Source organism: Chelonoidis abingdonii, chromosome 5 (assembly GCF_003597395.2).
Source record: "Chelonoidis abingdonii isolate Lonesome George chromosome 5, CheloAbing_2.0, whole genome shotgun sequence".
Taxonomy (NCBI): Eukaryota; Metazoa; Chordata; order Testudines; family Testudinidae; genus Chelonoidis; species Chelonoidis abingdonii.
In genome coordinates this window covers 11,853,915-11,877,309 of record NC_133773.1, presented here as the reverse complement: position 1 = coordinate 11,877,309, position 23,395 = coordinate 11,853,915, and the positions used below count along the sequence as shown (strand labels likewise).

Sequence of the window (23,395 nt, the reverse complement as noted above, 5' to 3'; positions counted from 1 at the left end):
GTATCTCCACATCCGATGATGGGACACTAGAGAGGGAGGACTCTGAGTTAGTACAGATAATTCTTTCCTAGGTATCTGGCTGGTAGGTTTTTCTCACATGCTGAGGGTCTAACTGAGTGCTAGATTTGAGGTCAGGAAAGAATTTTCCCGTGGGTCAGATTGGAAGAGACCCTGGGGTGGGGGTGGGGTTGGCTTCCTCTGCAGAATGGAGCACAGGTCACTTTTCAGGTTTAAACTGGTGTAAAATGATGGATTCTCTGTAACTTGAAATCTTTAACTCATGATTTGAGGACTTCAGTAACTCAGCCAGAGGTTAGGGGTCTATTTCAGGAGTCAGTGGGTGAGGTTCCGGGGTCTGCATTGTGCAAGAGGTCAGTAGATGATCATGATGGTCCCTCTGGCCTTAAAGTCTATCAGCTCCTAACTATACCTCTACCCCCATATAGCACTGTCCTCGGGAGCCAAAAAAATCATGCCACATTATAGGTGAAACCGCGTTGTATCGAACTTGCTTTGATCCACCCAAGTGTGCAGCCCCCCCACCCCCGGAGCGCTGCTTTACCGCGTTATATCCTAATTTGTGTTATATCAGGTCGTGTTATATCGGGGTAGAGGTGTATATTGTCATCCCAGTCAGACCTGGGATTTGGCGACTCTTAATCTGAATTCAATAATTCTTTTAAGTTGCCTGTATATTTCTGATGTTTTGGTATCTTTGTTTATCCGCCCTCAGTACTTCCTCTAAATCTTTTATTTTCCCTTGATCTTTTTATAATTCTTTGTGCTATTGCCTTACTTCTTTTATACTTCGTTAGATCTTCACTATTCATCATATTTTTCTCTTTTTTATAGCGAGACGCAAGTTTTTAGTCTGAGGATATTTCTATATCCTAGGTGTGGTTACGGTAGCTGCTGTCCGTAATCTCCTTATTACATTATCATTGAAATTCTCTTCTGTTATCACTTACACAATGATTATTCACAAATTCAGTGCATTGGCTTGTAAATCGCTCCCTGTTAGCTTTCTTAAAATTCCAGGTGGGTTATTTTCCACTATCTTCAAACTTACCCTAGAAAAATAGTAAGTATAGGGAAATGATCACTCCCTATTCCTTCGTCCTTATCTGTTTCACAGTTGCATGTACTTGCAATATCTGCACTTGTTATAATTACATGTACTTGTTATAATTCCCAGGTCTAAGCAGGAAAAACTACCATCTGCTGCATTAACTCTAATTGGGGTGCCATTGTTTAAAGTCACTAGATTGTTTTCATTGATGAACTTTTCTAAGCTTGTGCCATTTTTAACATTTATCTTGCTTCCCCACAATTTATTAGGACTATTTAGGTCACATATAATATATGATCTTTTAGCATTCTTCACTATTTCTTGTAGCACCAGTCTTTCTAATTTCCCACATGGGTTATAAATCCTTAAAGAAATATTATTCTTCTGCATGGGGCTCGCAACAGCCTTATATTCTTGGCTTATGTCTGCATTCTCTCCTGCTATGTAGTTTAATCTTCCCCTTATAAAAGTACAACTGCCTCCTCCCCTTCCGAATCCTTGGTCTTGCGGAAAGGCAACATACCCTGGATTTTTAAAAGCAAGCTTTTCAACCAGCCCTCTTCCCTGGATACACAACCACTTGACAAGTGATTGCCATCAACATTGCTGACACCTGGCTAGAGGTGTTAGCTTGGCCTTTCTCTTCCAGGAACAAGCTAACTCACTCCTCAGATTTGTCTGGTAATAAACACATTTCTGTCATGATTTCAGTTTATGTTCATAGCTTTACACACATTTCACCATTATGGACCAATGAGTTATTACTTTTCAAATGACACTTCACACAGACATAGACTCATAGACTCATAGACTCATAGGTCAGAAGGGACCAATATGATCATCTAGTCTGGATATTTTGTACAAAAGCAGTGTGTGCCTAGGGGGTGCATTTGGTCATAGGAGATGACTGCTAAGGATCACTACACATTCCTAAAACATTTAACCCAGAGCATCTGGTGCACTGTGACTTCCTGGAGCCAGCGGTACCATGCAGTTGTCCACGGGGCCAGTTCCCACAGCTAGTTCTCAGCCCAGTCTTGTGAGGTTGGATTGTGAACCCTATGGGGCAGGGACAGCCTCTCTCCTTGCACTTGTACAGCGCCGAGCGCAACAGTGCCCCGATCTGTGGCACCCCGGTAGGCCCTGCTCCAATCCCGCCCCCGGCCCGCCTGCTGGGGGAGGGGGAAGCGCTAGACACCGGGGTGCTGGGGGAGGAGAGAGCGGGCTCGCCCCGGCTCCTGCGCTGCCCGAGCCCGCAAACGGCACCTGCCGCGGGCAGAGGGGCCCGGCTCCCCCCGCACCGTCCAGCAGGGGTCCGCCGGGCTTGCTGCGGTGGCCGCTCCCCGGGGAGGCTGGGCGGCGTGGGAGGGGTTTGGCTGCCGGGGCCGGCGGCAGCAGCCTCCGGAGGGGCCGGGCATGGAGCAGACGCGCGGAGGCTGCAGCTGCGGAGTGCGCCCCGCTCTCGCCCGGCTGCTCCTGCTCCTCTCCCGCAGCGGACCATGGTCTGCCCGGCTCGCCTGGCCCTCCTCCTCCTCGCGGCAGGTAAGGGGGCGGGAATGGGGCTGCCCCCCCCGGGGGTGGGAGTGGGGCTGCCCCCCCCCGGGGTGTGGGTACCATTTATACAGTGGGGGTGCTGAGAGCCACTGAACCGAACTGTGAACCCTGGATATCATGGAAACCCCACTTCAAGCCAGCACTCCCAGCACCCCCATTTCCAGCACCTGTCCCCCCCCCCATAGTTTACTGGGGAGTGGGGCTAGGCTTGCTTGGTATGTTACAGGGAGGAACTGCAGGGACCCCCCCCCCACCGGGCTGTCCCCCGGGTGTGTTTTACCCAGACAGTCCGTTTTTTGGCTTCTATGTCTGGGTGTCATCACGCTGCCTTGGCTCATCCCCTGGAAAACTCAGCCCTGTTCCCTTCTCAGCAGGGCCCGGAGCGAGGAAACCCAGCCGGTGACACCGGGTGCCCGGGCCTGGCAGCAGGTTGATAACACCCGTGCCTTGCCCTTCTCATGAGCTAAGGGCAGCGCTCTAGTCCAGTGACTCGCTTATCTGGGGCTGGGTGTCGTTCATATAGTGACACACACACTGTTGTGTTGATTTGGCACAGACCAGCTGCGACTCCTTGTACTCCTGGCTGACTCAGCCAAGGTGCTGGGGCCAAGCAGGTGATTGGGCTGCTGAGAGTTTTTTGTTCCCAAGCACTTGGACTGAAGGGGACAGCGGGGAGGCACTTAGAACTGGACTCTGGAGGGGAAGGGTTAGGGATGATTCTGACCTGCCGCTGGTGGTCCTGGGAAGTGCCACCTTTTATCCCAACTTTATAGACTACCTGGTGAGTTCACCTTGCCAATGCAAAGCATGCCAGTCTTTGCTGCGTATTCATCTATTAATTAAATCAGAACCCCATAGACAGTTATACATACTAAGCCCGGAAGGGACCATTGTGATTATCCAGTCCGACCTCCTGTATAGCACATGCTATAGAACTCCCCCCAGATCATTCCGAGGGTATATCTTTTATAAGCACATCCAATCCTGATTTACAAATTGTCAGGGATGGAGAAATCCACAGCTCCTCTGATGCAACTGCATTTTAGATGCTTAGAGATCCCTTTTAAAATGCGAAACTTGCATGTTGATGATAGGAGCTGGTTTTAGAGGGGCAATTATTACTTTACCCACACAGCAAGAATGGATTATTACTTACTGGCCTGTGATTTTACAGTTGAGCTTCTGTAATCCATCAGTAAACAAGGAGCTATATTTATACTGGGAAATGAACTTTGCAATGGTGAAAATGTAGGTCGGTATGTGACCCATACATCTAGCCATTGCTACTCTGGGAAGAAGCAAAAGTGAAACAGATCATTTGTCTAGTTCACCATTTGTGGCTTTTTAAAAAAAAACACCACAGTGTCAGAGAAAAACGCTACAATGTACTTTATAATTGCTTCAGTCCGCTTAAAAAGATTTCAAGTTTTCCAGCATAGTTTAGCAGAAATCGCTCCCATTCATAATAGTTCCCAAAATGTCACGGTCTGCTTGCTGATAAAGACTTGTCTGCATTAAAGCTGTCTGCCTATTGGAGGAGTACAGACCCGATTTAAGGAGAAACGATCCGATATCCCTCTGTTATGCGTATTTTTACAGCCCTTGCAGTCTGTCGGTGAGAGTGAGTTCTTTTCCTAGCGGTAGGATGGTAGGCACTGTAAAAGGGGGAGGGGGTGTTTGAAAAATGACCTTGCATAGAAATGGAAGACAAAAGGGGGGGTGGGGAAGCGAGCTAGATATTAAGCACTAAGTCATATGGCTGAGAGCTGCTGCAGGGTGGTGGTGGTTGTTTTTACAGTACTCGCTAGCAGAGAGGGGCGTGAACGAAACCATCCCTGAATGCTGGGGAAGGAAAGTCCAACCACAAAGTTTACGACTGGAGCCATTCTGAGAATGCTGCCAGACACTGCTGTTCACACCCTTCCCTATTAACTGCATATGGCTGGGTGGGGCCTCCTCCACTTGGATTTCCTCACCCTTTTGACACAGGTGCCTCGGTTACGCCGCTGACCCAAGCCTTTTGTCGCCCCTTCGCCCTAGGCTTGGCAGAGCCCTCGCTGTGCAGCTGGAGTCAGGGCCAGGTGACTGGAGGAGTGAGCGGTGGGTGGGGAAGCACCATCTCAAACCCTGTAGGGACCTACAATTATAGCTCAGCTCCAGGCCCCCACAGCCTTTCTGCACAGCCGTCCTGGGGCTAGCAGCAGCCAAGTGGAGTTCTGTTAACACAGCCCCAGTGACGCTAAGCGGCTATGGAGCAAGTGAGCCATCAGAACCAGGGGACACATAAAAATGGACACATCTGTCCTGATAAGGTTACTGGACACCTTATGCAGCACTTAATGGTTTTCCAGTGGCTTGAGACACTCCAGTAAGTCTCAACAGTCCCGTGAAGCAAACAGGTCTGATTTAGCAGTACTGCAATTATTGTAAACGTTTATGGTGCTTTATAGCAGACTAAGGGCCATACTCTGCCTCCATAGCAGTCAATAGGAGTAGGACAGGGCCTCATGCAGGGCCAGTGCAACCACTAGGCGAACTAGGCGGCTGCCTAGGGCGCCTAGTTGTTGAGGGCGCCTAAAAGCCCGCTCAGGGGAGGAGGCGGAGTGGAGGTGAGCTGGTGCGGGGAGGGCCGCCTGCAGTAACGAGGCTGGTGCACAGGGGAACAGCTCCCTGCCCCAGATCACCTCCACTCTGCCTCCTCCACTGAGCACATAGCCCCCGCCCTAATTCTCCTCCAGTTGGCACCACAAGCCTGGGAGGGGAGGAGAAGTAGAGCGGCGCCGACGTGCTCAGAGGAGGTGAGCTGGGGCGGGGTTAGCTGCCCAGGGCCGGCTCCAGGCACTAGCATTCCAAGCTGGCGCTTGGGGCGGCAATCTGCAAGGGGCGGCAGTCCCTGTTTTTTGCCCCCAAGCAGAGCACCAAATTGCCACCACGGACAGCGGGGGCAGTCCGTGTGCCCTTAGGGTGGCAGGTGCGTTTCTGTGGTGGTGGCAATTCGGCGGCAGCTTCTACGTTTAGCTGTCTGGGGCGGCTTCAGCTAAACATAGAAGCTGCTGCCGAATTGCTGCTGCCGTGGAAACGCGTCTGCCGCCCTAAGGGCACATGGACTGCCCCTGCTGTCTGCGGCGGCAATTCGGTGCGCTGCTTGGGGCGACGAAAACTGTAGAGCCGGCCCTGTAGCTGCCGCAGAATGGGGGGGAATTCCCTGGGCAGGGTTAGCTGCGGGGAGGGGTAGCTGCTGGGGGAGGGCAGCTGGTGGGGGGGTGGCGGGTTGAGTTAGCTGCTATCATGGGCGGAGTTAGCTGATGCAGGGGGGGCTCCTCTGATGGGAGAGGCAGGTGGGCGTGGTTAGCTGGGGGGGGGCGCAAGGTGGAAGTTTCACCTACGGCATGAAACATCCTTGCACCAGCCCTGGCCTCATGACACATTTACCATCTTGGAGGGGAAGAATGCAGTCGCCTTTTGTTCCACCACCACTGTCTCCCCTCTGCTGAGTGGAAGTTGACGTCAAAGCCTTGTAGGTCAGCTCCACAGTGAAGGAGAAATCAGTGACGCTGAGATCCCTGGAAGAAAGGATTGCTTGCATGCTGCCTGATCATCTCTGTTCCAAGACAGGTGCATATGTGTAAATTGCATGCACACAAAAAACTATGTTAAGAGAACCTTAAGGGTACAGTGTCAAGCACTCAAAAGTCAGGAAATTCCACAGGACGCTTGTCTCATTCCGTGCACGTAATGGATAGCATTCACTCACAACTATTCTCTGTTTTGTTTTCTCCTTGTTCACTGTGTGGCCCTAAGCCTTAACTTACTGCATCATCATTGATCTGAAGCCAGTTCTTAATTTACACTTGGGCTTTTCTACAGTGCTCATCTCTACAGAGCTTCATAAATATTAATCAATTTTTAAAACAGCTGTGTGATATGAGGGAGTATCTTCCCCATTTTATCCATGGGAATCAGATACATAATTTAAGGTCAAAACTATCCGCTAACTTTGGGTGCCCAGTTTCAGGTGCCTAGGACTTGATTTTTCAGAGAATGTAGCATTATATGGCACTTTATATGTTCAAAGCACAGCTCCCAGTGACTGCAGTTGCAGCTGCAATTGCTCAGCAATTTTCCCTCTAAGTTTTTTACATGTATGTGCAGAATTAATTTTATGTGCACCAATATGGAGGTGATACGTGGTAGGGCTGAGGCCGAGGGGTTTGGTGTGTGGGAGGAGGCTCAGGGCTGGGGCAGAGAGTTGGAGTTTGGGGAGGGAGTGCGGGCTCTGGGGTGGGGCAGGGGATGAGTGGGGTGGGATGCAGGCTGCCCCAGGGAGAGAGGATGCCCTCTAGCCCTCTCTTGCTGCAGCAGCCCTAGGCCGGGGGAGAGCCTCTCTCCTCACTGGTGCAGCTCTGGGGCGGGGGACCAGGGGAGAGGCACCTCTACCCGGCTGCAGCAGCTCCAGGACAGGGGAGAGGTGCTTGTCCCCAGACGCAGCAGCTATGGGGGAGAGACGCCTCTGCCCCCCACGCAGCCCTTGATAGCCTCCTGCGCGGCCACGCAGCTTAGAGGGAACTTAGTTGCTCAGCACTTCTGATAATCAGACTCCAGAATCTCAAGTGCTCCTTGTACAGTCATGTCTCTGAGCAAAGTTTTTCTGAGCAATGTCCCCTGACTCCCTAGATGCCTTTGATGAACAGTGGACACTGTCAGGGGCTCTCTGCAAAATGTCCCCTTCTGTTCACCTGATTTTTGCCCTGTGACCTTCATTCCTGTCTGTTTTTTCGCTTGTCCTCCATAGTTGCTTGTAGCCATGGTCCATGGCCCCTTCCCCCAGCCAAGGGGAGGGCCTTTAGCTATAGGTGGGCTTAGGCCCACTGTTTTCCCTGTACTTACTCTAGGTTCTGGAGTAACTGAGAGAAGTAGTAGGTTGTTATCTTCTGTGTAGACCAGAGGGGGATGAGACAGTTTCACAGATATTTGCTGACAGCAAAGAAGTGGTGAGTCTCAGGAATCTTGGGGTCCATTCCAGGCTCTGAAGGGAAGTGTGCTGTAGTGGGCACAGAGTCGTCTGTCCATTTCCCCCCAAGCTTGACCTTTTTTGCTCTGTCCCCTCCTACCTGTCTCTATCGTGTCCTCCCTGCTGTCTCATCTCATCCCATCCCAGTCACCTAGCCAGTCCCAGTCTCCGCCCCACTCAACCTTCTAATCCGCATCCTTGCCCAGCCATTCCTGCATCTCCCACCCCCTACTCTTTTTTTGTCCAGTGCCTATGACTAGCCAGTCCCAGTCTCCACTCCCCATCCTTCAGCCTCAGTCTTTCCTGCGCCAGGCACCTAGTTTCAATCTGCTCCCCCTGCCCCTTGAGGTCCAGCTCTTGTCCCCCTCTACATTCAAATCAAACAGCTTCTTCCTCCATGCGGCTGGGGGAGAGGTTGGGAAGTCCTTGAGAGCACAGGAGAGATTCTCTCAGCTCTCGGTTCAAGTGCTTGGAGCCTGCTGGGGGAGGGACAGCAAAGCAGGTGCATGCCCTCAAGCCCTTCAACACACGGACACAATATACATTTGTCAGGTTGCAGTGAAAAGGGCAAAGCATCCTTGCCCAGTCCTTCTGCATTTTTACCTCACTGGTGACTGTAGTGTGGAGACAGCCGAAAGAGTCAGAATATTTAACATTTAACCATGTAAGTGATCTGATCCGGCTAACGCTTTTGAATCTGAGCAACTTCACTGATGGGGGAGTTCCATTGACTTCCATAGGATGTCCCAGTCTGTAAAACTACTCACGTGCAGAAGCACTGGCAGGCTCAATCCCACAGTGTGGCGCTTCCACACAATACAGACATTAGCTAGTCCTCAGTGTTCCAGGGAGCTGGGGAATATTATCCACATTTCACTGATAACGGCTTTGCAAAAGCCAGGACATTATCTGAAGTGAAGTTATGGTCTGCTACATAGATTTGTCCAATCCCCTAAGAGTCAGGAGAAAAAAAACTTTGCTATTGTCCCCAGCAGGCAGTTAGCACCAGAAAATGGCTGTAGATTTTAAAGCAAAGGACCATTTTACAGGAGATAGGCAGCCTCCTTATTGTTTACTGCTGAGACTGGAAATTCAGCCCTAAAGTTACACAGCTCAGTTTCAAGTGTGGTTGCTACTTGGCTCGTGTTTTTATCACTTCTTCCCTGATGCACAAAAACACTTAGTAATTCAGTCAAGCCAAGCTTGCTAATTCAGAAACCCAGTAATTCTTTCAAACATCAGGCTCCCCGCACTGCTCAGAGATGACAACGGCTTCCAGTGTTGCACTAAGACTTCAGTACATTTACCAAATCTGCTACAATGATTCACACTTCATATTAAGGGTACATATAGTCTTTTATAAAAGGTTTAAGGATTAGATCGCTAATGGTTAATAGGTAAAAGTCCAACAGATTGCTTATAACCATGTTGAACCTTCTACTGACATGCTTACAGCTATCTATAACACGTACTGCTCATGTCGGACATGCTTATAGCATATATTAATCGTTAACCCTTTTAAAGCGGGTTTATAAAAGTACACGTAATATCAAGTACATTGTCAAAAAAAGTGAACAAGTCCAGCTTGTGAGGAAATACTTCGTCGGGTTTAATATTGTATTTGTTTACTTGCAAAATTCAGACTGCAGGTATAAAGCAGAGGCTCAGCTCTGGTTCATGGAGGGTGTAGATTTGTGTGCCTTTTCTGTGCGGAAGGATATGAGAACTCTCAATACTGTCTGCATGGGTTTTATTATACAGTAGCTGCAGAACATGTAAATGGTATTGGCTTTTATATACATAGATAATTGCGAGCCTCTATTTTTGTTTCTAGGCATAGTCAAAACTAGCATTAAAAAATATTTAATGTTAAATTTTGGCTGCTTCTCCATACCACAGCACAAACATGAATGCAGCAATTCGCTATAACATCTTAGTGGAATGTCCTGTCAGATGTTGGCTTTGATGTCACAAGTGTCCACCCCTGTGTTGGTGTGGCACTACTTTGGAACAAACACTTAGTCGCTGGTACTACTTCCGCAAAACATAGCAAGAACCACATTTGTTGTCATTTCTAACTCAAAACTTAGAGTTGAGTGGAACCTGCTGAAATCTGAAAGCCAGCAGCAACTCTGCACAGCATATTTTGAACCTGTTGTGTTTGTGTTTACATATATTCACATAATTGTAGGTAGATTTACAAACATTTCTGTCAGTGGTGCAGCAGTGCCTAATTAAGATTGTACAATTGTTTCCATTCTAAGGTTTCATTTTTAGTTGCTTGTAACTTTTTCAGTCTCTGTTTTAAATTTGGCAGGTTTGTTCTCAGTCCAGGAGTGAACTTTGTTTGGAAAGTTTAAGCCCAAATAATTAATTGGTTGCTCCTGCCGCTGTCACCTTTTGTTTGTTTTTGAGAATGAGGAAAATTGGAGCAGGGGAAGAATACACATTTCTCATTCCTCCAAAAAAAAAAAAAGAAAAGAAAAAAATTAGAAGAGATTTTTTTAAAAATGGCAGGGACAGAAGCTTGATATTTTGTCAGGGAAATGAACAGAAATGTGCTTTTCATGAATTATTTAAAAACCAAATATCAGGTTGATGGGATCTTATCCCTTCATCCCTCATCATGTATTCATTCTGTCAGTTCCTCAACCAAGCAGTGTTTTCAACTCTTGGTTTACAAAACGGGCAGGCAGCCTGGTAGGCATTTGTCAACCTTGCCACCAACTGCATCTGGCTCCAAACTGTCTAGTTGATTTATTCAACCATGCACTTTACACTTGTGGAGTAGAAAGGGAAGTCTCTGAGAAACAGGTTCATGGAAGGAAGGCATGGATCATCAAAGGGCTGCTGTGTCAGGCAGATCACTTCCTCCATTCTCAATACTTCCCCACCATGATCCATTTTTCAAAGACTCCTGGTTGCAGGATACTCTAGTTTGCAACTCCTATAATCCAGGCAGCCAGGAGAGGATGCAATGTTCCACTGGATGTGGTTGACCCTTACAAGTGCCACAGCGGAGTCAATAGGTCCTTTCTTGGCTTCATTTAGTTACACACAGTGGGCTTAGAGTCATGTTCAGAGAGTTGGGCTTTTAACCCCAAGAGCTACCGTAGGCTCTCCAGCTATCCCACTTCAGCATTGGTCCTGTGAGGCGTGCAGAATATAACCCATAGCAAAAGACTGCGGCGTTCTCACACTCGTGAGAGGCGACTGCGAGAGAGTATGGGTAAAGTTAAGTGCACGAATCGCTCCATGCACTGAATAGAGGGAATTCTCAGGCCCTTTGCATCCAGCCTGGTGAAAATGCAGGGTAAGAGAGAGCTGGGTGTGGGCAGAGATAGAAGTCTCTAGTTTTCACTACCGGCCTCCTGCAAATGGAACCACTTAGCGATACACTCCAGCTGGGCCTCACTCCAAACTAGGCAAGGATAACCTGGAAGCAGTGCTACAGCACTCTTGCCACAATACCGCCACCCCTTCTGCTCCATTTCTCTGCTAATTGCGATGCACCTTGTCCTCATATTTGTAACAGGCCATGCATGCCATGTACTTGAGCAGGCCCTTCATAAAAGGGGGTTCAGCTGGCTGCGGAGCCAAATCCTGCTCCCCTCTGCAAGTATTGTATCCCAGTGCTGTCACTAGAAGTGCTCTAGGAAAGCCAACAGGTTTGGCTTGTTGTTATTCTGTTGGCAGTACTCAACCATGTTACTAACGTGCACTCCTCCTCGTGACTTGTATCAAGATGTCTGAACAGATTCCTTTGGGTAAGTTAGATGTTTCCTGGCCTAATCGCATCTATATTCTACCCTTAGATTTAAGCAATGCTGCATGTTCTTCAAACTGGGTGCTTCTCTCTCTGCTCCTCATTTTCTCTGTGCTACAAGTCTTGACTTAGGCTTGCTCAGTGAGGATTGGCCAGCTGCAATGCTTTCCCCCGGCTGCGTTTTGTGCTCCAGTATCAAAACTCGCTTCTTTGCAAAGAAATGAATCTCTTTAACCTTAACAGGCATCAAGATAACCTCAAAAATATGAACCAAGCTCAGTTCAGCGACCTTTGCCTGTTTCACTAATGCCAACTACCCCGTCCATGACAGTAAGGGGTTGACTCTGAACCCCAGAGAAGTCAATGTTGTTAATTTCATCACTGATAAACACATACAGGGAGGATGGTGTTACGGAAACCTGTCCCTTCTACAGAGTGTGCTGTCATTTTGTGTGTCAATGAAGTGGGAGGAGTATGAGCGCCGCCCTTTTCATTTTCAGTTCAGTGCCTGGGTAACGTGAGTCGCTGGAGAAGCAGGTCAGCCGAAGCCTGCTGCTGCCTATGCTGTCTGAAATCTGTTAGGAACCACGTTGCCTATCACTGGTACCAATCAAGATTCCAGGATGACATTGTGGCTGCTGTTCTCACACACTGAAACTATGAGTGGTTTATGAGAATCGAATGTAGGTCAGCAAAATAAACCCAGCTGGCTAGCTCCACTCGGGGCTCAATTCTGCTTCCACTAAAGTCAATGGGAGTTTTGCCGTCCACTGCCTTAGGAACAGGATCAAGTTCCCTGGTTGTTTTTAAGTGCTCTAAATCCACTGCTGAGTTAACTGCATCACACACTGCTAGAGGGAAGCCTAGGGAAAGACAGCCTGGGATGGGCTCTAACCAGAAAGCAATGGTGGGTAACCTGCAGCTCTCGGACTGCACGTGGCCCGTCAGGGTAATCTGCTAGGGGGCTGCGAGACAGTTTGTTTACATTGACCATCTGCAGCTTCCAGCGGCCGCGGTTCACCGTTCCCGGCCTATGGGAGCGGCACGGAGTGGCCGCCATTTTCCACAGCTCCCATTGGCCGGGAATGGTGAACCACAGCCAGTGGGAGCTGCAAGCGGCCGTGCCTAGGGACGGTCAGTGTAAACAGACTGTCTCGTGGCCCACCAGCAGATTACCCTGATGGGCCGCAGGTTGCCCACCACTGCCATGAAGCCTGTAACTTGGAGGAGGCGTCATTACCTGTTTTTATAGTGAGATTAGTGCAGAGAAAGCTGGCTCAGCCAGTGAGTTTAATCAGCGGGACCTGGTACTCCGAGCAGCTGCCAGTTAGCACAAGCCTGCAATGTAGCATACCTCACTTTACTGTTCTGAATAATGGCACAAGTGTGAGCTTTGTTCTTGTTCCACAGCAGTGCTTCCTTCCCTTTGGCCACCCAGTACCATAATACCTTAGGGATTGTTATAGCCTTCTCTCTTGGAGCACATCCAGTTGCCTTTTGAAAAATATGTTATACACAGAGGTACTGCCACACCCCCGGGCGTGAAGGGGTTTCCAGCATACATGGGTTTACAGTTTGGTTCAGTGGCTCTCAGCACCCTCACTATATAAATTGTTCCAGTGCCCCTGGTTGTACGGCTACGTTTAGAAGAAAAGTGCCACTGGCTTGCATACAGGTTGTAAGTGTGTTATAAGGAACGTCGAAAATACACGGTACCTGTTTGGTTTTCTGCTGTCGGGCCCTGTAGATGCATGTGAATGACTCTGGAGGAGGAAGGTGTGTGCCCAGCTTGTTGTGGTAATTACAGTGCCACTGGTGCTTGTTTGCAGATACCATTGAAGTTCTAGCAATCCTAGAGGTAGCATTACAGTGAGCGGTGAGTCCTTGATGTGGCCACATTTCCGAGAGAACCCACTCCAGTGCCTATGAGAATCTGATTACCTTTAATAGGCTCAATTGGGCTATAAGGGGCTCAATTTTCTGCCACACTCCACCGCTGGGATTCCAGGCTGTGGGGTAAAGTCCAGCAGGGGGTATTGTCAGTGGTGCAAAGGATCTGCAATTCCCATGCTGCCAGGAAGCCCCAAGGCAGCTAGGGGAGACTTCCCCAGGGCCCCTGTGCTCATCAGGACTTCCCCTGAGGATCCAGCAGTAGCCAAGCTCACAGGGAACTCTGTCTGCAAATGGAAGCAGTGCACCCAAAGCAGAGGGTGGACAGTGGAGCATGAGCTGCCCTTTTGTAGAGGTGAACCTCCCTGGGCTCAGCCCACCCCACCAAAGATGCAGACAGGGAAATCAGCAGCAGCTGCTGGAGCAGGGTTGAACCTCACCCCCCCCCCCATATGTTTTGTATTTGTTTCCTATTGAGAAGGAGGGTGTAATTAATAAATGAACAGCGTATATGCATGAGGCACCATTGAAGCTGTCCAATTGTGCAAAGCTAATAGTAAGGAAACATAGAAGCTGATCTTGCAAACGTTTTCTGCCAGGCATAATGTTCATTGCCCTGAATGAGTCCTAGTAAGTGAAAGTGCATAGAACTCAGTGGCATTCCTCACAGTCCAGAAGCAAACGTGCAAAGGGAACAGTGTGTTCAAGAACCACTAACAGCACTAGGATTTGCCCAAGACTTTGGATTGACTGACATCTGTGTGCCAGTTTTCCCTCTAGGTGCCAGGCAGGTATTTACTGACTACAGAATTTGCTTGCTAGGTTTAAAATCCACTAGCAGGCCGTAACACAGCACTCCCACTCCGTGACATCACAGCTCTGTAGTGCGGTTCAGCTCTAGCACTGCAGCTTGCTCCCCGCATCTGTTAGACAGCTCACAAACTCAGGACATCAGATAAATTAATTATCTTAATAAGGAGAAAGCAATTCTACCCTAACTACATAAGGCCTGAATCTACCTGCACTACCCACCTGTGTCACTGTTTGCAGGAGTGAGCCTTAATTCTGCAAGGATTTTGTTGTTGTTGTTTTTAAACACAGCAGCATTATTGTTGAGCAAGAATGACTTATGCCAAACTCTAACTTGCTTCCCCTTATAGTAAAATAAATTAATTCCAGCAGGTTTATTAACACACAATACGTATTCTTTGGAAAATTCTGACAGCGTAATTGGCTCAACAATATTTCATGGTTATTGAAAATTAATTACTCCCTTTTTAATGGTGGAAGACAGTGGGTCACAATCTCTAAGTATAGACTTGACTTCTGGATCCTCCCATTGGAAATTGGATCTAATAAGTACAAAGGCCAACAGAGTGTTGTGAGTCTCAACCCTGCTTTAGAAAATAAAATACTCAAAAAGAACATTAAGTCTCTCAGGTGCTTTCTAGTTTAACCCAAAAATTGCTCCACAAAAAGAATTGCCTTTTTTTTTTCTTTTTCGCCTAATTCATTAACCAAAAGACTCCTAGGATATATTGCTCCTGCTCAGTCTTTGAAGTTTTAAACAACAACAAGGACATTACTTTGGAGAAGGAAGATGACACTAAAGTTTGCATTGAGCAGACTGAGAAAGTTTTCAAATGATCACATTTCTCCATTTGAGAGGGGAAGCAGAAGGCCTTCATTATACCATTTCTGTCTTTGAAACTAAAAACTTTTCTCTCTGCCATTACTTCTCTCCCAAAGCGTTAGCCCTCGTAGCTTTGAATATTCTTTACCTCAGATTTTACAGTTCAACAGCTGGTCGTGTTCTTGATCCAGCAGCTGTTAATTTTTAATTTACTGGTATTTTTTTCTACCTAACATTCAAAGCGATGACACTTCAGGTATGTTTGGAGACCAACCAATCTGGAACATAGGACTGGAAGGGACCTCCTGAGTCATGAAGTCCAGTCGCTTGCTATCACAGGCAACCCCATCATTTAATCCACCTTCACGAACATAGCAAGCTTCAGCTTAATACTGGTTAGTTGTTTGCCACCACACCTCCTCTGGAGAGGCTGTTTCAGAACTTCACTCCTCTGAAGGTTAGAAACCTTCTCATTTCCAGCCTACGCAGGGCCGGCCCTAGGAGTGAGCCAGGTGGGTGACCTCCCAGGGTGCCATGGTCAAGGGGGTACTGTGCGGCAGCACTGAGGCATGCACGGCTGGTGTGGAGTCAGAAGCTGCTCCGGGCTAGCAGGGATGCGCCATGTAGGACAGTGGCCAGATTTCTCCTTGCTTCCTCCTAGTGGAGGAACATGGGCGGGGGAGGGGGTGAGCAGTGAGGCAGATACTGTTCCCCCTGCCCCCCCAGTGTTCCTGCACTCTCCCCAGGGGGCTGTGGGGAAGGGTGAGGAGCAACACCAAGCACTGTGTGCATCCAGGTCACTTCCCCATGTGGCTGCAGGAGGGGGTGCAGTTTAGGGGTGGGGATGCAGGGGCTAGGGGCTAAGAGGGCACAGTGCAGTGGTTCGGCGTGAAGGGGGGATTCTGGGAAGCCCATGAGGGCCAGGACACCAATTTTCCCTAAGGTCGGCCCTGAGCCTACATTTGTTCATGGCCAGTTTATATGCATTTATTCTTGTTCCACTGTTGTCCTTTAGTTTAAATAACTCTTCACCCTCCTTGGTGCCACTAGCTACAGAATTATTTCCTCTTATGGTTACAAGAGCTGCTGAAATCCCTGTGGGATAAACATGTGTTTTAATTATTCAGCCCATTTTGGCTTGTAAAGGCGAGAGAGACTTAAGAAATGCAACAAATCCAGCATCTCAAGAGAGCTCTTCAGTGGGGAGGAAAATCATCATTGGAGAAAGACTTGATGCTGTAAATAATCTGTCTTAATGAGAACAGAGTTCATGCTGAGATAAAGGGTTACAAAATGAGCCAGCAGCCTCATTATGTTCAAAAATCAACTTAAGCCATTGTGTTGCTGGCATATATCGATGTGACAGGATGCCAGATCTCAGCACGCAGGAGGCTGTAAGGATTCAGTAGCTTCAAAAGTTCACCATTAATAGGTGGCTTTTCACACTGTGTCCTTATCAGAAGTTTCTGGCTGTGCAGGGGACAGGGTGACCAGCAACTGCACATTTCTCCAACTTTTGGGAAAATCCTTAAGAATATGACCATCATTTGAGGACAAGATGTATGCTTTTGCCAGAACATAAGTACAGCAGTTCCAGAACAGATACCCTCCGTTCTCCATTGTCTGAAGTCCATTGTGATTTCAGATAGAAGTATCTGTATAACAATAGCTAGAAAAAGGAAAGAGACATTTAGAACTAAAGAACAAACATTCACTTTATGTTTGCAAGGAGGAGACTGGATGGCTTAGCCGTGATTGCTTGTGAGAGTCTAACCTCAGTACTTGAGTTACCCAGTGAAATGTGGTTGGGGTGTTCCGTAGTGCAAAGCTGAATTTAGCTTCATCTGCTCTTACTGGAAAATAGCCAGAGTTTGTGTTACTTATTGTGGGAGCAGCCTGGCTTGGTTTGCTCTTTGTGTACAGTAGGCTGTTTACAAAGCAATGCATGTGGAAAGTTGGTGATTTCAGACAGTCTAGCAGAGAAGAGCTAAAGGACAGGTCTTTAGTTTCTGCAGCAGCTGGGATGCTGTTTGACCTTCATGGTTGCAAGCAAACCCTGTTAGATTAGGTTTTGTGGTGCAAATGTATAAGCGGAAAACAAACTGAGTTTTTTTTCTAGAGTCTCAGCCTTGTTTACTTTTAAAGTCAAGAGCTTCGCTGGTGGTCAAATAGCTCTTTGCTATTTGAAAGCTGAGACTGTTCTGTTGTGGAAACTTTATCCTTTCATCTGATCTAGTCAATCTGGGGGCATGAGTACGTGAGAGCTGATGTGAGGTGTACGGTGCGGTTGCAGATTTTTGTCGTAGTCCAGTCATAAGGTATTCAAGAATGACTCAGAAAAAATTGTCCATATCTTTGAAAGAGTTGACAGCAGTGGGCCATTTAGATACAGCAGCCATCTGCTCTTGTTTAAAAAGCTGACTTTGCAGTTGCAACATATGAGATAAGAGTGCGAACCAGCGAGCCCCTAAGTGCCAACTGGCAGAGGGTAACACATCTCCTGTCAGGTCTGACATACTCCTTGCCCCAATTCACTATGGTCATATTCTGTATCTAAAAGGTATCATGTAAATTTTCATAATAAATTGCCAAATATTATCGTGTAGTGTATGTATGGGTGAGATATGAACAAATATAAATGTGCTGGAAATATGTTCTTAAAATGTGTTTGTCAGGCAAGGCTCAAGTCACCCCACCCTAGAATATGGTTCCTCCTGTTTGGAGGGGTCTCCAGTGTGAATTGAGCAAGGAGAGACAAATGAAATTACATTTATATGAAGAGTAGACAAAACTGTCCGGCAAATCACTGTGGAAGATGGCCACTTAACACTCTCCATGAGGGGATGGAAATGGCAGCGCCAGGAAACTTTCCTGCCTCCTGAAACAAGGTCATTGAACTTTGGAAGCTCTAAGCAAGGACAGAAAGCCATGATGGCATCCGTAGAACAAGATGCCAGAGCTCTTGTACATCTGAGCAAATCACCCCTTTCAACCAAGGGAGTTGAAAGCCTTTGAAACGGAACATAGGTGAGAAACCTGCTTTGACCAAGACTGTAACTTGCTGAAGTTAAATTTAGTCACTAGAATCCATGTTTAGTCGGTAACTTTTTTCATCTCTTTCCCTCTTATTAGAAATCACTTCAGCCTATAATCTTAGCCTAAAAATAAGTTTATTAACAATGTCTTCACTATGGACCTTACAATGGCACAGCTCTGCTGTCTCCCTTGCAGCCGCTCTTCTGCTGGCATAATTAAACCACCCCCAAAGAGCAGCAATAGCTGTGTCGGCAGGAGAGCGTCTCCTGCCAACGTAGCACCGTCCACACCAGTGCTTTTGCCAGTGAAACTTATGTTGGTCGGGGGCGGTTTTTTCACACCTCCGACTGACAACAGTGGTAGTGTAGACAAAGCCTTGCATTTCAGTGCTGTATGTTTAAGAAAGGGCAAGTCCTCTCCTAAATTACCGGGTTGGTCATGTGTACTGTCTCTTTAACGGAGCAGCAAACTTCATATGCTTCTGAGAGTGCTGCAGTCAGAAGGATGGTTTTGGGAAAACTAGGGACGGGAGTTTGTGGGTGCCACCCCGCAAGGAGTAACCAGGGTGGTGAATTCCAGGGTGAGGCTTTCGTGCTGTAGGGCTCTGAGCCAAAGCTGCATAGAAGCACCTGAAGTAGCAGGGCAGACAGTGACACTCCTTACTGGTCTGGGTTGAACCCCAAAGCATCACACAGAGAAAGTGAGGAAGTTGGAAGCACAGAACCGCTTTCACAGATAGGTTATGACTTAAAAATCTTAGTGATGACCTTTCTTCAGAGCGTGGTAAAGCACTTGAGAGTTTTACTGGAATGTTTGTTCAGGAAGACATCTACATAACCCTGAACACACTGAGCTGTGTCTGCCACTAGGACATTCCCAAAGTTATCCACACTCCATGTGTGGGAGACATTCTGTCTCCTCTTCTTCAGATGCCCTGGGGAAGATGGAGCCTTTTCCCTCACCTAGTGCATCACTGCAGGAGCCAGGTAGAATGTGACCTAGCTCTCCAAGGAACACTGTTTGTTTGGATTTATACAGTATGTAACGCACCTATCCAAAATTAGATGTGCTTTTGGGGGATGTTAAACAATCGTGGGAAGCAGAATAAAGCCAGCCACTTCCCCAAAGCCAGAAAATAACCAGCCAATACCCTCCCACACATCACCCAGACCCAGGGTCTTTGGGACACCGTGCCAGACTCAGCAAATTCAGGCAGTTTTAGACCAAGAGGAGGAGTAAATTCCAATCTGGAGAGCCCCTTTTGGAGAATGCCCTGTCTGCAAGGAGGACCTAGTTAATTTGCTCGGCAGCACTCACTGATCCAGTGGGATGTGACCAAGGCCTCCATCCCAGCGCATCCTCAGTAACTTAGAAGTTGCGTCTGGAGCAGTCATAACAATTGCTGCTGAGTGTGCAAATCCCAGGCACCCTGAACAGTCCTGCCTCTTGGCTGCCTAGGATGGGAAGTCTGCATGGGGCTGCTACAGTCCCTCTTCTCCCCATACCTCTGGCAGTACAGGCTAGATTGTGAGTATTGGTCCATTGTGGTATCTGCCATAAACAGTGATTGTTTTGTCCTGGCCTTGATAGCCTCAGGGTAGGCTTGTTATTCAACGAGGCAGAATGGGGGGTGGGAACAACAGAAAACATGGAAATGGCAGACTTTTTTGTTTCAGTTTTCATCGAAAAGTTTAGTAACATTTGAACATCTAACATAGTGAACACCAGTGGAAATGAGGTAGGATCTGAGGCTAAAATGGAGAAAGGACAAGTGAAAAATTACTTACACAAGTTAGATGTCTTCAAGTCAGCAGGGCCTGATGAAATGCATCCTAGAATACTCAAGAATCTGAATGAAGAGATATTTGAGCCATTAGCAATTATCTTCCGGAAGTCATGGAAAACAGGAGGGATTCCAGAGGACTGGAAAAGGGCAAATATAGTGCCCATCTATAAGATGGGGAATAAGGACAACCCAGGGATTACAGACTAGTCAATTTAATTTCAGTACCCAGAAAGATAATGGAGCAAATAATTAAGCAATCAATCTGCAAATACCTAGAAGATAATGAAGTGATGAGTAACCAGTCAGCATGGATTTGTCAAGAAAAATTGTCAGACCAACCTGATAGCTTTCTTTGACAGGGTAACAAGCCGCCTGGATGGGGGGGAAGCAGTAGATGTGGTATATCTTGACATCAGCAAGACTTTTGATGTTGTCTTGTGAGATCGTCCCATAAACTAACTACAGAAATACAACCTAGATGGAGCTACAATAAAGTGGGTGCATAACCGGTGGAAAACCATTCCCAGAGAGTAGTCATCAGTGGTTTACAGTCAAGCTGGAAGAGCATATTGTGTGGGGTCCTGCAGAGACTGGTCCTGGCCTAAGTTCCCTATAAGCTGCGGGGCCACACAGCAGCCTATTTAGCGCCATGCAGGTGCTCAGGGAACCCTCCAGGGGATCTGCTGGGGGAGGGTCCCAGCCCCAAATATGCCACAGCCCAAACCCAGCCATGGCTGGGGTGGCCTGGCCCCATCATGGCCCAGACTCGTCGCAGGGCGCCTCTTCCCGAAACCTGGCCCAGACCTGCAGGGGCTGTGGGAAGGGCACCTATCATGTGGCCCCAGCCCCAGTGCTGCCATGGCAGGGAGAGACACCTCCTCCCCCTGACACCCAGCCTATGTGCTGCTGCAAGGAGGGAGAGCTAGGGGGAGTCCTCTCTCCCTGCCATAGCCCTGGAGCACTCTCCTACACCTCAAACCCCTCATCCCCAGCCCCACCCCAGAGCCCGCACCCCTAGCTGGAATCCTCCCCCCCTTGCCTCTGCCGCAGCCCAGAGCCCCTCATCCCCAGCCCCACCCCAGAGCCCACACCCCCAGCCAGAGTCCTCACACACCTGTACCGCAGTCCGTTGCCACAGCTCCACCCCAGAGCCTGCATGTCCAGCCGGAACTGTTAGCCAAATGGGCTCGTTTCCCCCTGGAGCTACTCAATTACACCAAGGAGGCACGGAAGGCAGAAAGACGGATTCCAAGTTCTTTATTTATCAATCAGCTGATTGAAGTGTTCTTCTCGGCTAATGCCAGAGAAAGAAGCACACCTTACTAGTGCAAAGCAGGCTTCCTTTATACTAAATGACAAACAATTTTGCGTGAGTACATTCTGCTAACCTATACATTTTTTAAATTCCTTCCCAGGGGTCTAGGGGTAAACAGGATACATCTGTTTGACTCCCCTTACTTGGTCTTTGAAGTACGTGCATGCGGAAGGCGGAATGCATTGCTAATACGGACGTACGTGTGTGTAACGCTAAGTTGTAAGCAAATGGTCGAATTAAGCAAATAGTTGACCTTTGCCCCTACAGTTCCCCCCTTAAAGCTTTTGAGAGCTTTTATGGTCCAATCATAGTTTACGGCTGGTATTAATGGCCATCATTTTGTTGAATATACAACCTGTTAGCTCTTTGGATTAATACAAACTAAGCAGGGGCAAAACAAGCTAGGGTTATAGATTTTAATAAAGAGGTACAAAGGAGAGGAACCTTTCGGATCATCCTATTGTGGTATCCAGGAAGTTAACAGTCTGCTGTTCCACCACCCGAAGTTGGACTGAACATGGCAGCTAACTTTCTCATTTCCTTCCGTTGCTGTTTTACCACTTTCTTATTGTCTATTTGTAAGCAGCATTGAGACTATTTAATTTTCCAGGACTCCTCTTCTTCTGCCAGCAAATAATCAAGGGCTATGTGGTGCTGATAAATTGCATTTCTCATTTGAGTTGATTGATCAGCTAGAAGGTCAAGTGCTGCGGCTGTCTGGTTGGTTAATATTTCCAAAACAGCCTGTAGCCTATTTATCCGATTTAGGTTATAAATGGGTTCCCTGGCCCCTGATATTAGCTCACTAGGGTTCCAAGTGGCCAGTCCATAATGTTTTATGATTCTTTCAGGGGGCCATTCCTGAGCTCCCCAGGTTTGGGAGCTCCCGGCGGCTAAAGTGGAGTCCACGAACCGCCTTTCCCTGATTAGATCATCATATACTTTGATTCCCAATTTATTTCCCTGTATTTGAGGTAGTAGAAAGAACAGGGGCCTAATATATCCAACATAACATACTCCTGACCAATTTGGAGGCAATCTGCGATAAGCGTAGGACCCACAGATCCAATAATGGCCTTTCAGGGCCCAAGCCCCATTGGCGAAAGGACCATCCCAGGTATCGGGGTCCACTGGTTGTTCATAATATAAATGATCACCTGGCCCTAAGGGCCCCCCTAAAGGCCCTCCCATTATTGCTGATGGTAAACCATCAGAATCACAATAATCACATTTCCACGCCCCAGCTCCTGTTTTCCAAGCACAATTACAGCCAAATTTTGGCCTATTGCTACTAGACCAAAACTGTTTAAAATAGGAGGTCCGGGTTCCATTGTGGTGCTGCCATGCCCATTGAAGCCACTGTACCACGTGGTCCTTGCTAGTGGTATTATCTCTCTGGCAACTTAAAAAGAGGGCATCAAAGAACTCATCCTGTCCTACCGCCTTGCAACCATCGCCCGTATGCTGTTGGTAGGAACATCTTACCCAGCTATTATTAGTAAGTTTCACATGGGTGTGGTTCCATCGCCCTCGATATTTAGAGCAGTCATACGAGTAGCAGTTGGGATCATAGCAATCAAATCCTAAGGATAGAGTCCAATCACACTTGCTTTCCCCTATGTACACTCCCTCCTGTTTTGTCCGATTAAGGCAAAAGATGCCTATTCCAGAAGAATAGAGCCGCCAGGGACTATTATCTTCAGTCCACATTCCTGTTCCATAGTGCACTGCACTCAAATTACTAACCCACCATTTGGGTTGTACTGGCTACCCAGGGTCACTCATTCAAATCTTCTGGACCTCCACACACCCAACAGTTACTAAGATTAAAGGAATTTGCTATTGTTTCCCCTAGTTGTAAAAACGTATTTTCCCAACCATAAGAGTAGTGGGAGTACAGAAGCAAAAGTATTAATGATAATTTCATTATCCCTTTCTTTTAAACAGTCCTTTTAGTCCGTCTAGTCCTTGATATTCCCAGGTGGAATCTTCGCCTGTGCCACCCCGGGCTTCCGGTGCCGGGGCAGACAGAGGGCTGGTGTCCTCTTCTGTTGACTCGATCTCCCGGTTAGGATTCAGGAACCGTTTTACTCGCGTGTGGTGTGTCCACTTGATGCTCCCAAGGATTTTAACCGCAGCTTGGCTGATGAGCGAAACAGTGTGTGGGCCGTCCCACCGCGGTGTGAGGGGGTCACGCTTCCACTTCTTGATAAGGACTTGGTCGCCGATCTGGAACGGATGCACGGCCTGATCCAAGGGAAGGGCCTGGAAAGGCGCCGCGTATCGATGCAGCTGTAACAAGACAGATTGCAGCCCAGACACCTGTTTCCACAGA

The 23,395-nt window shown here is 47.8% G+C and overlaps 1 protein-coding gene across 1 annotated transcript in view; it reads left to right on the top strand.

Annotated features, from left to right (window-relative positions):
* Window positions 1-2,468: 2,468 nt before the first annotated feature.
* The window catches only part of PARM1 (prostate androgen-regulated mucin-like protein 1), a 61,691-nt gene continuing 40,764 nt past the window's right edge, over window positions 2,469-23,395 (top strand). Inside the window, exon 1 of the mRNA XM_032762320.2 lies at window positions 2,469-2,611. Within this exon, the coding sequence (XP_032618211.1) occupies window positions 2,569-2,611 (43 nt within the window). The 5' untranslated portion in view covers window positions 2,469-2,568. The remainder of the gene's footprint in view (window positions 2,612-23,395) is intronic.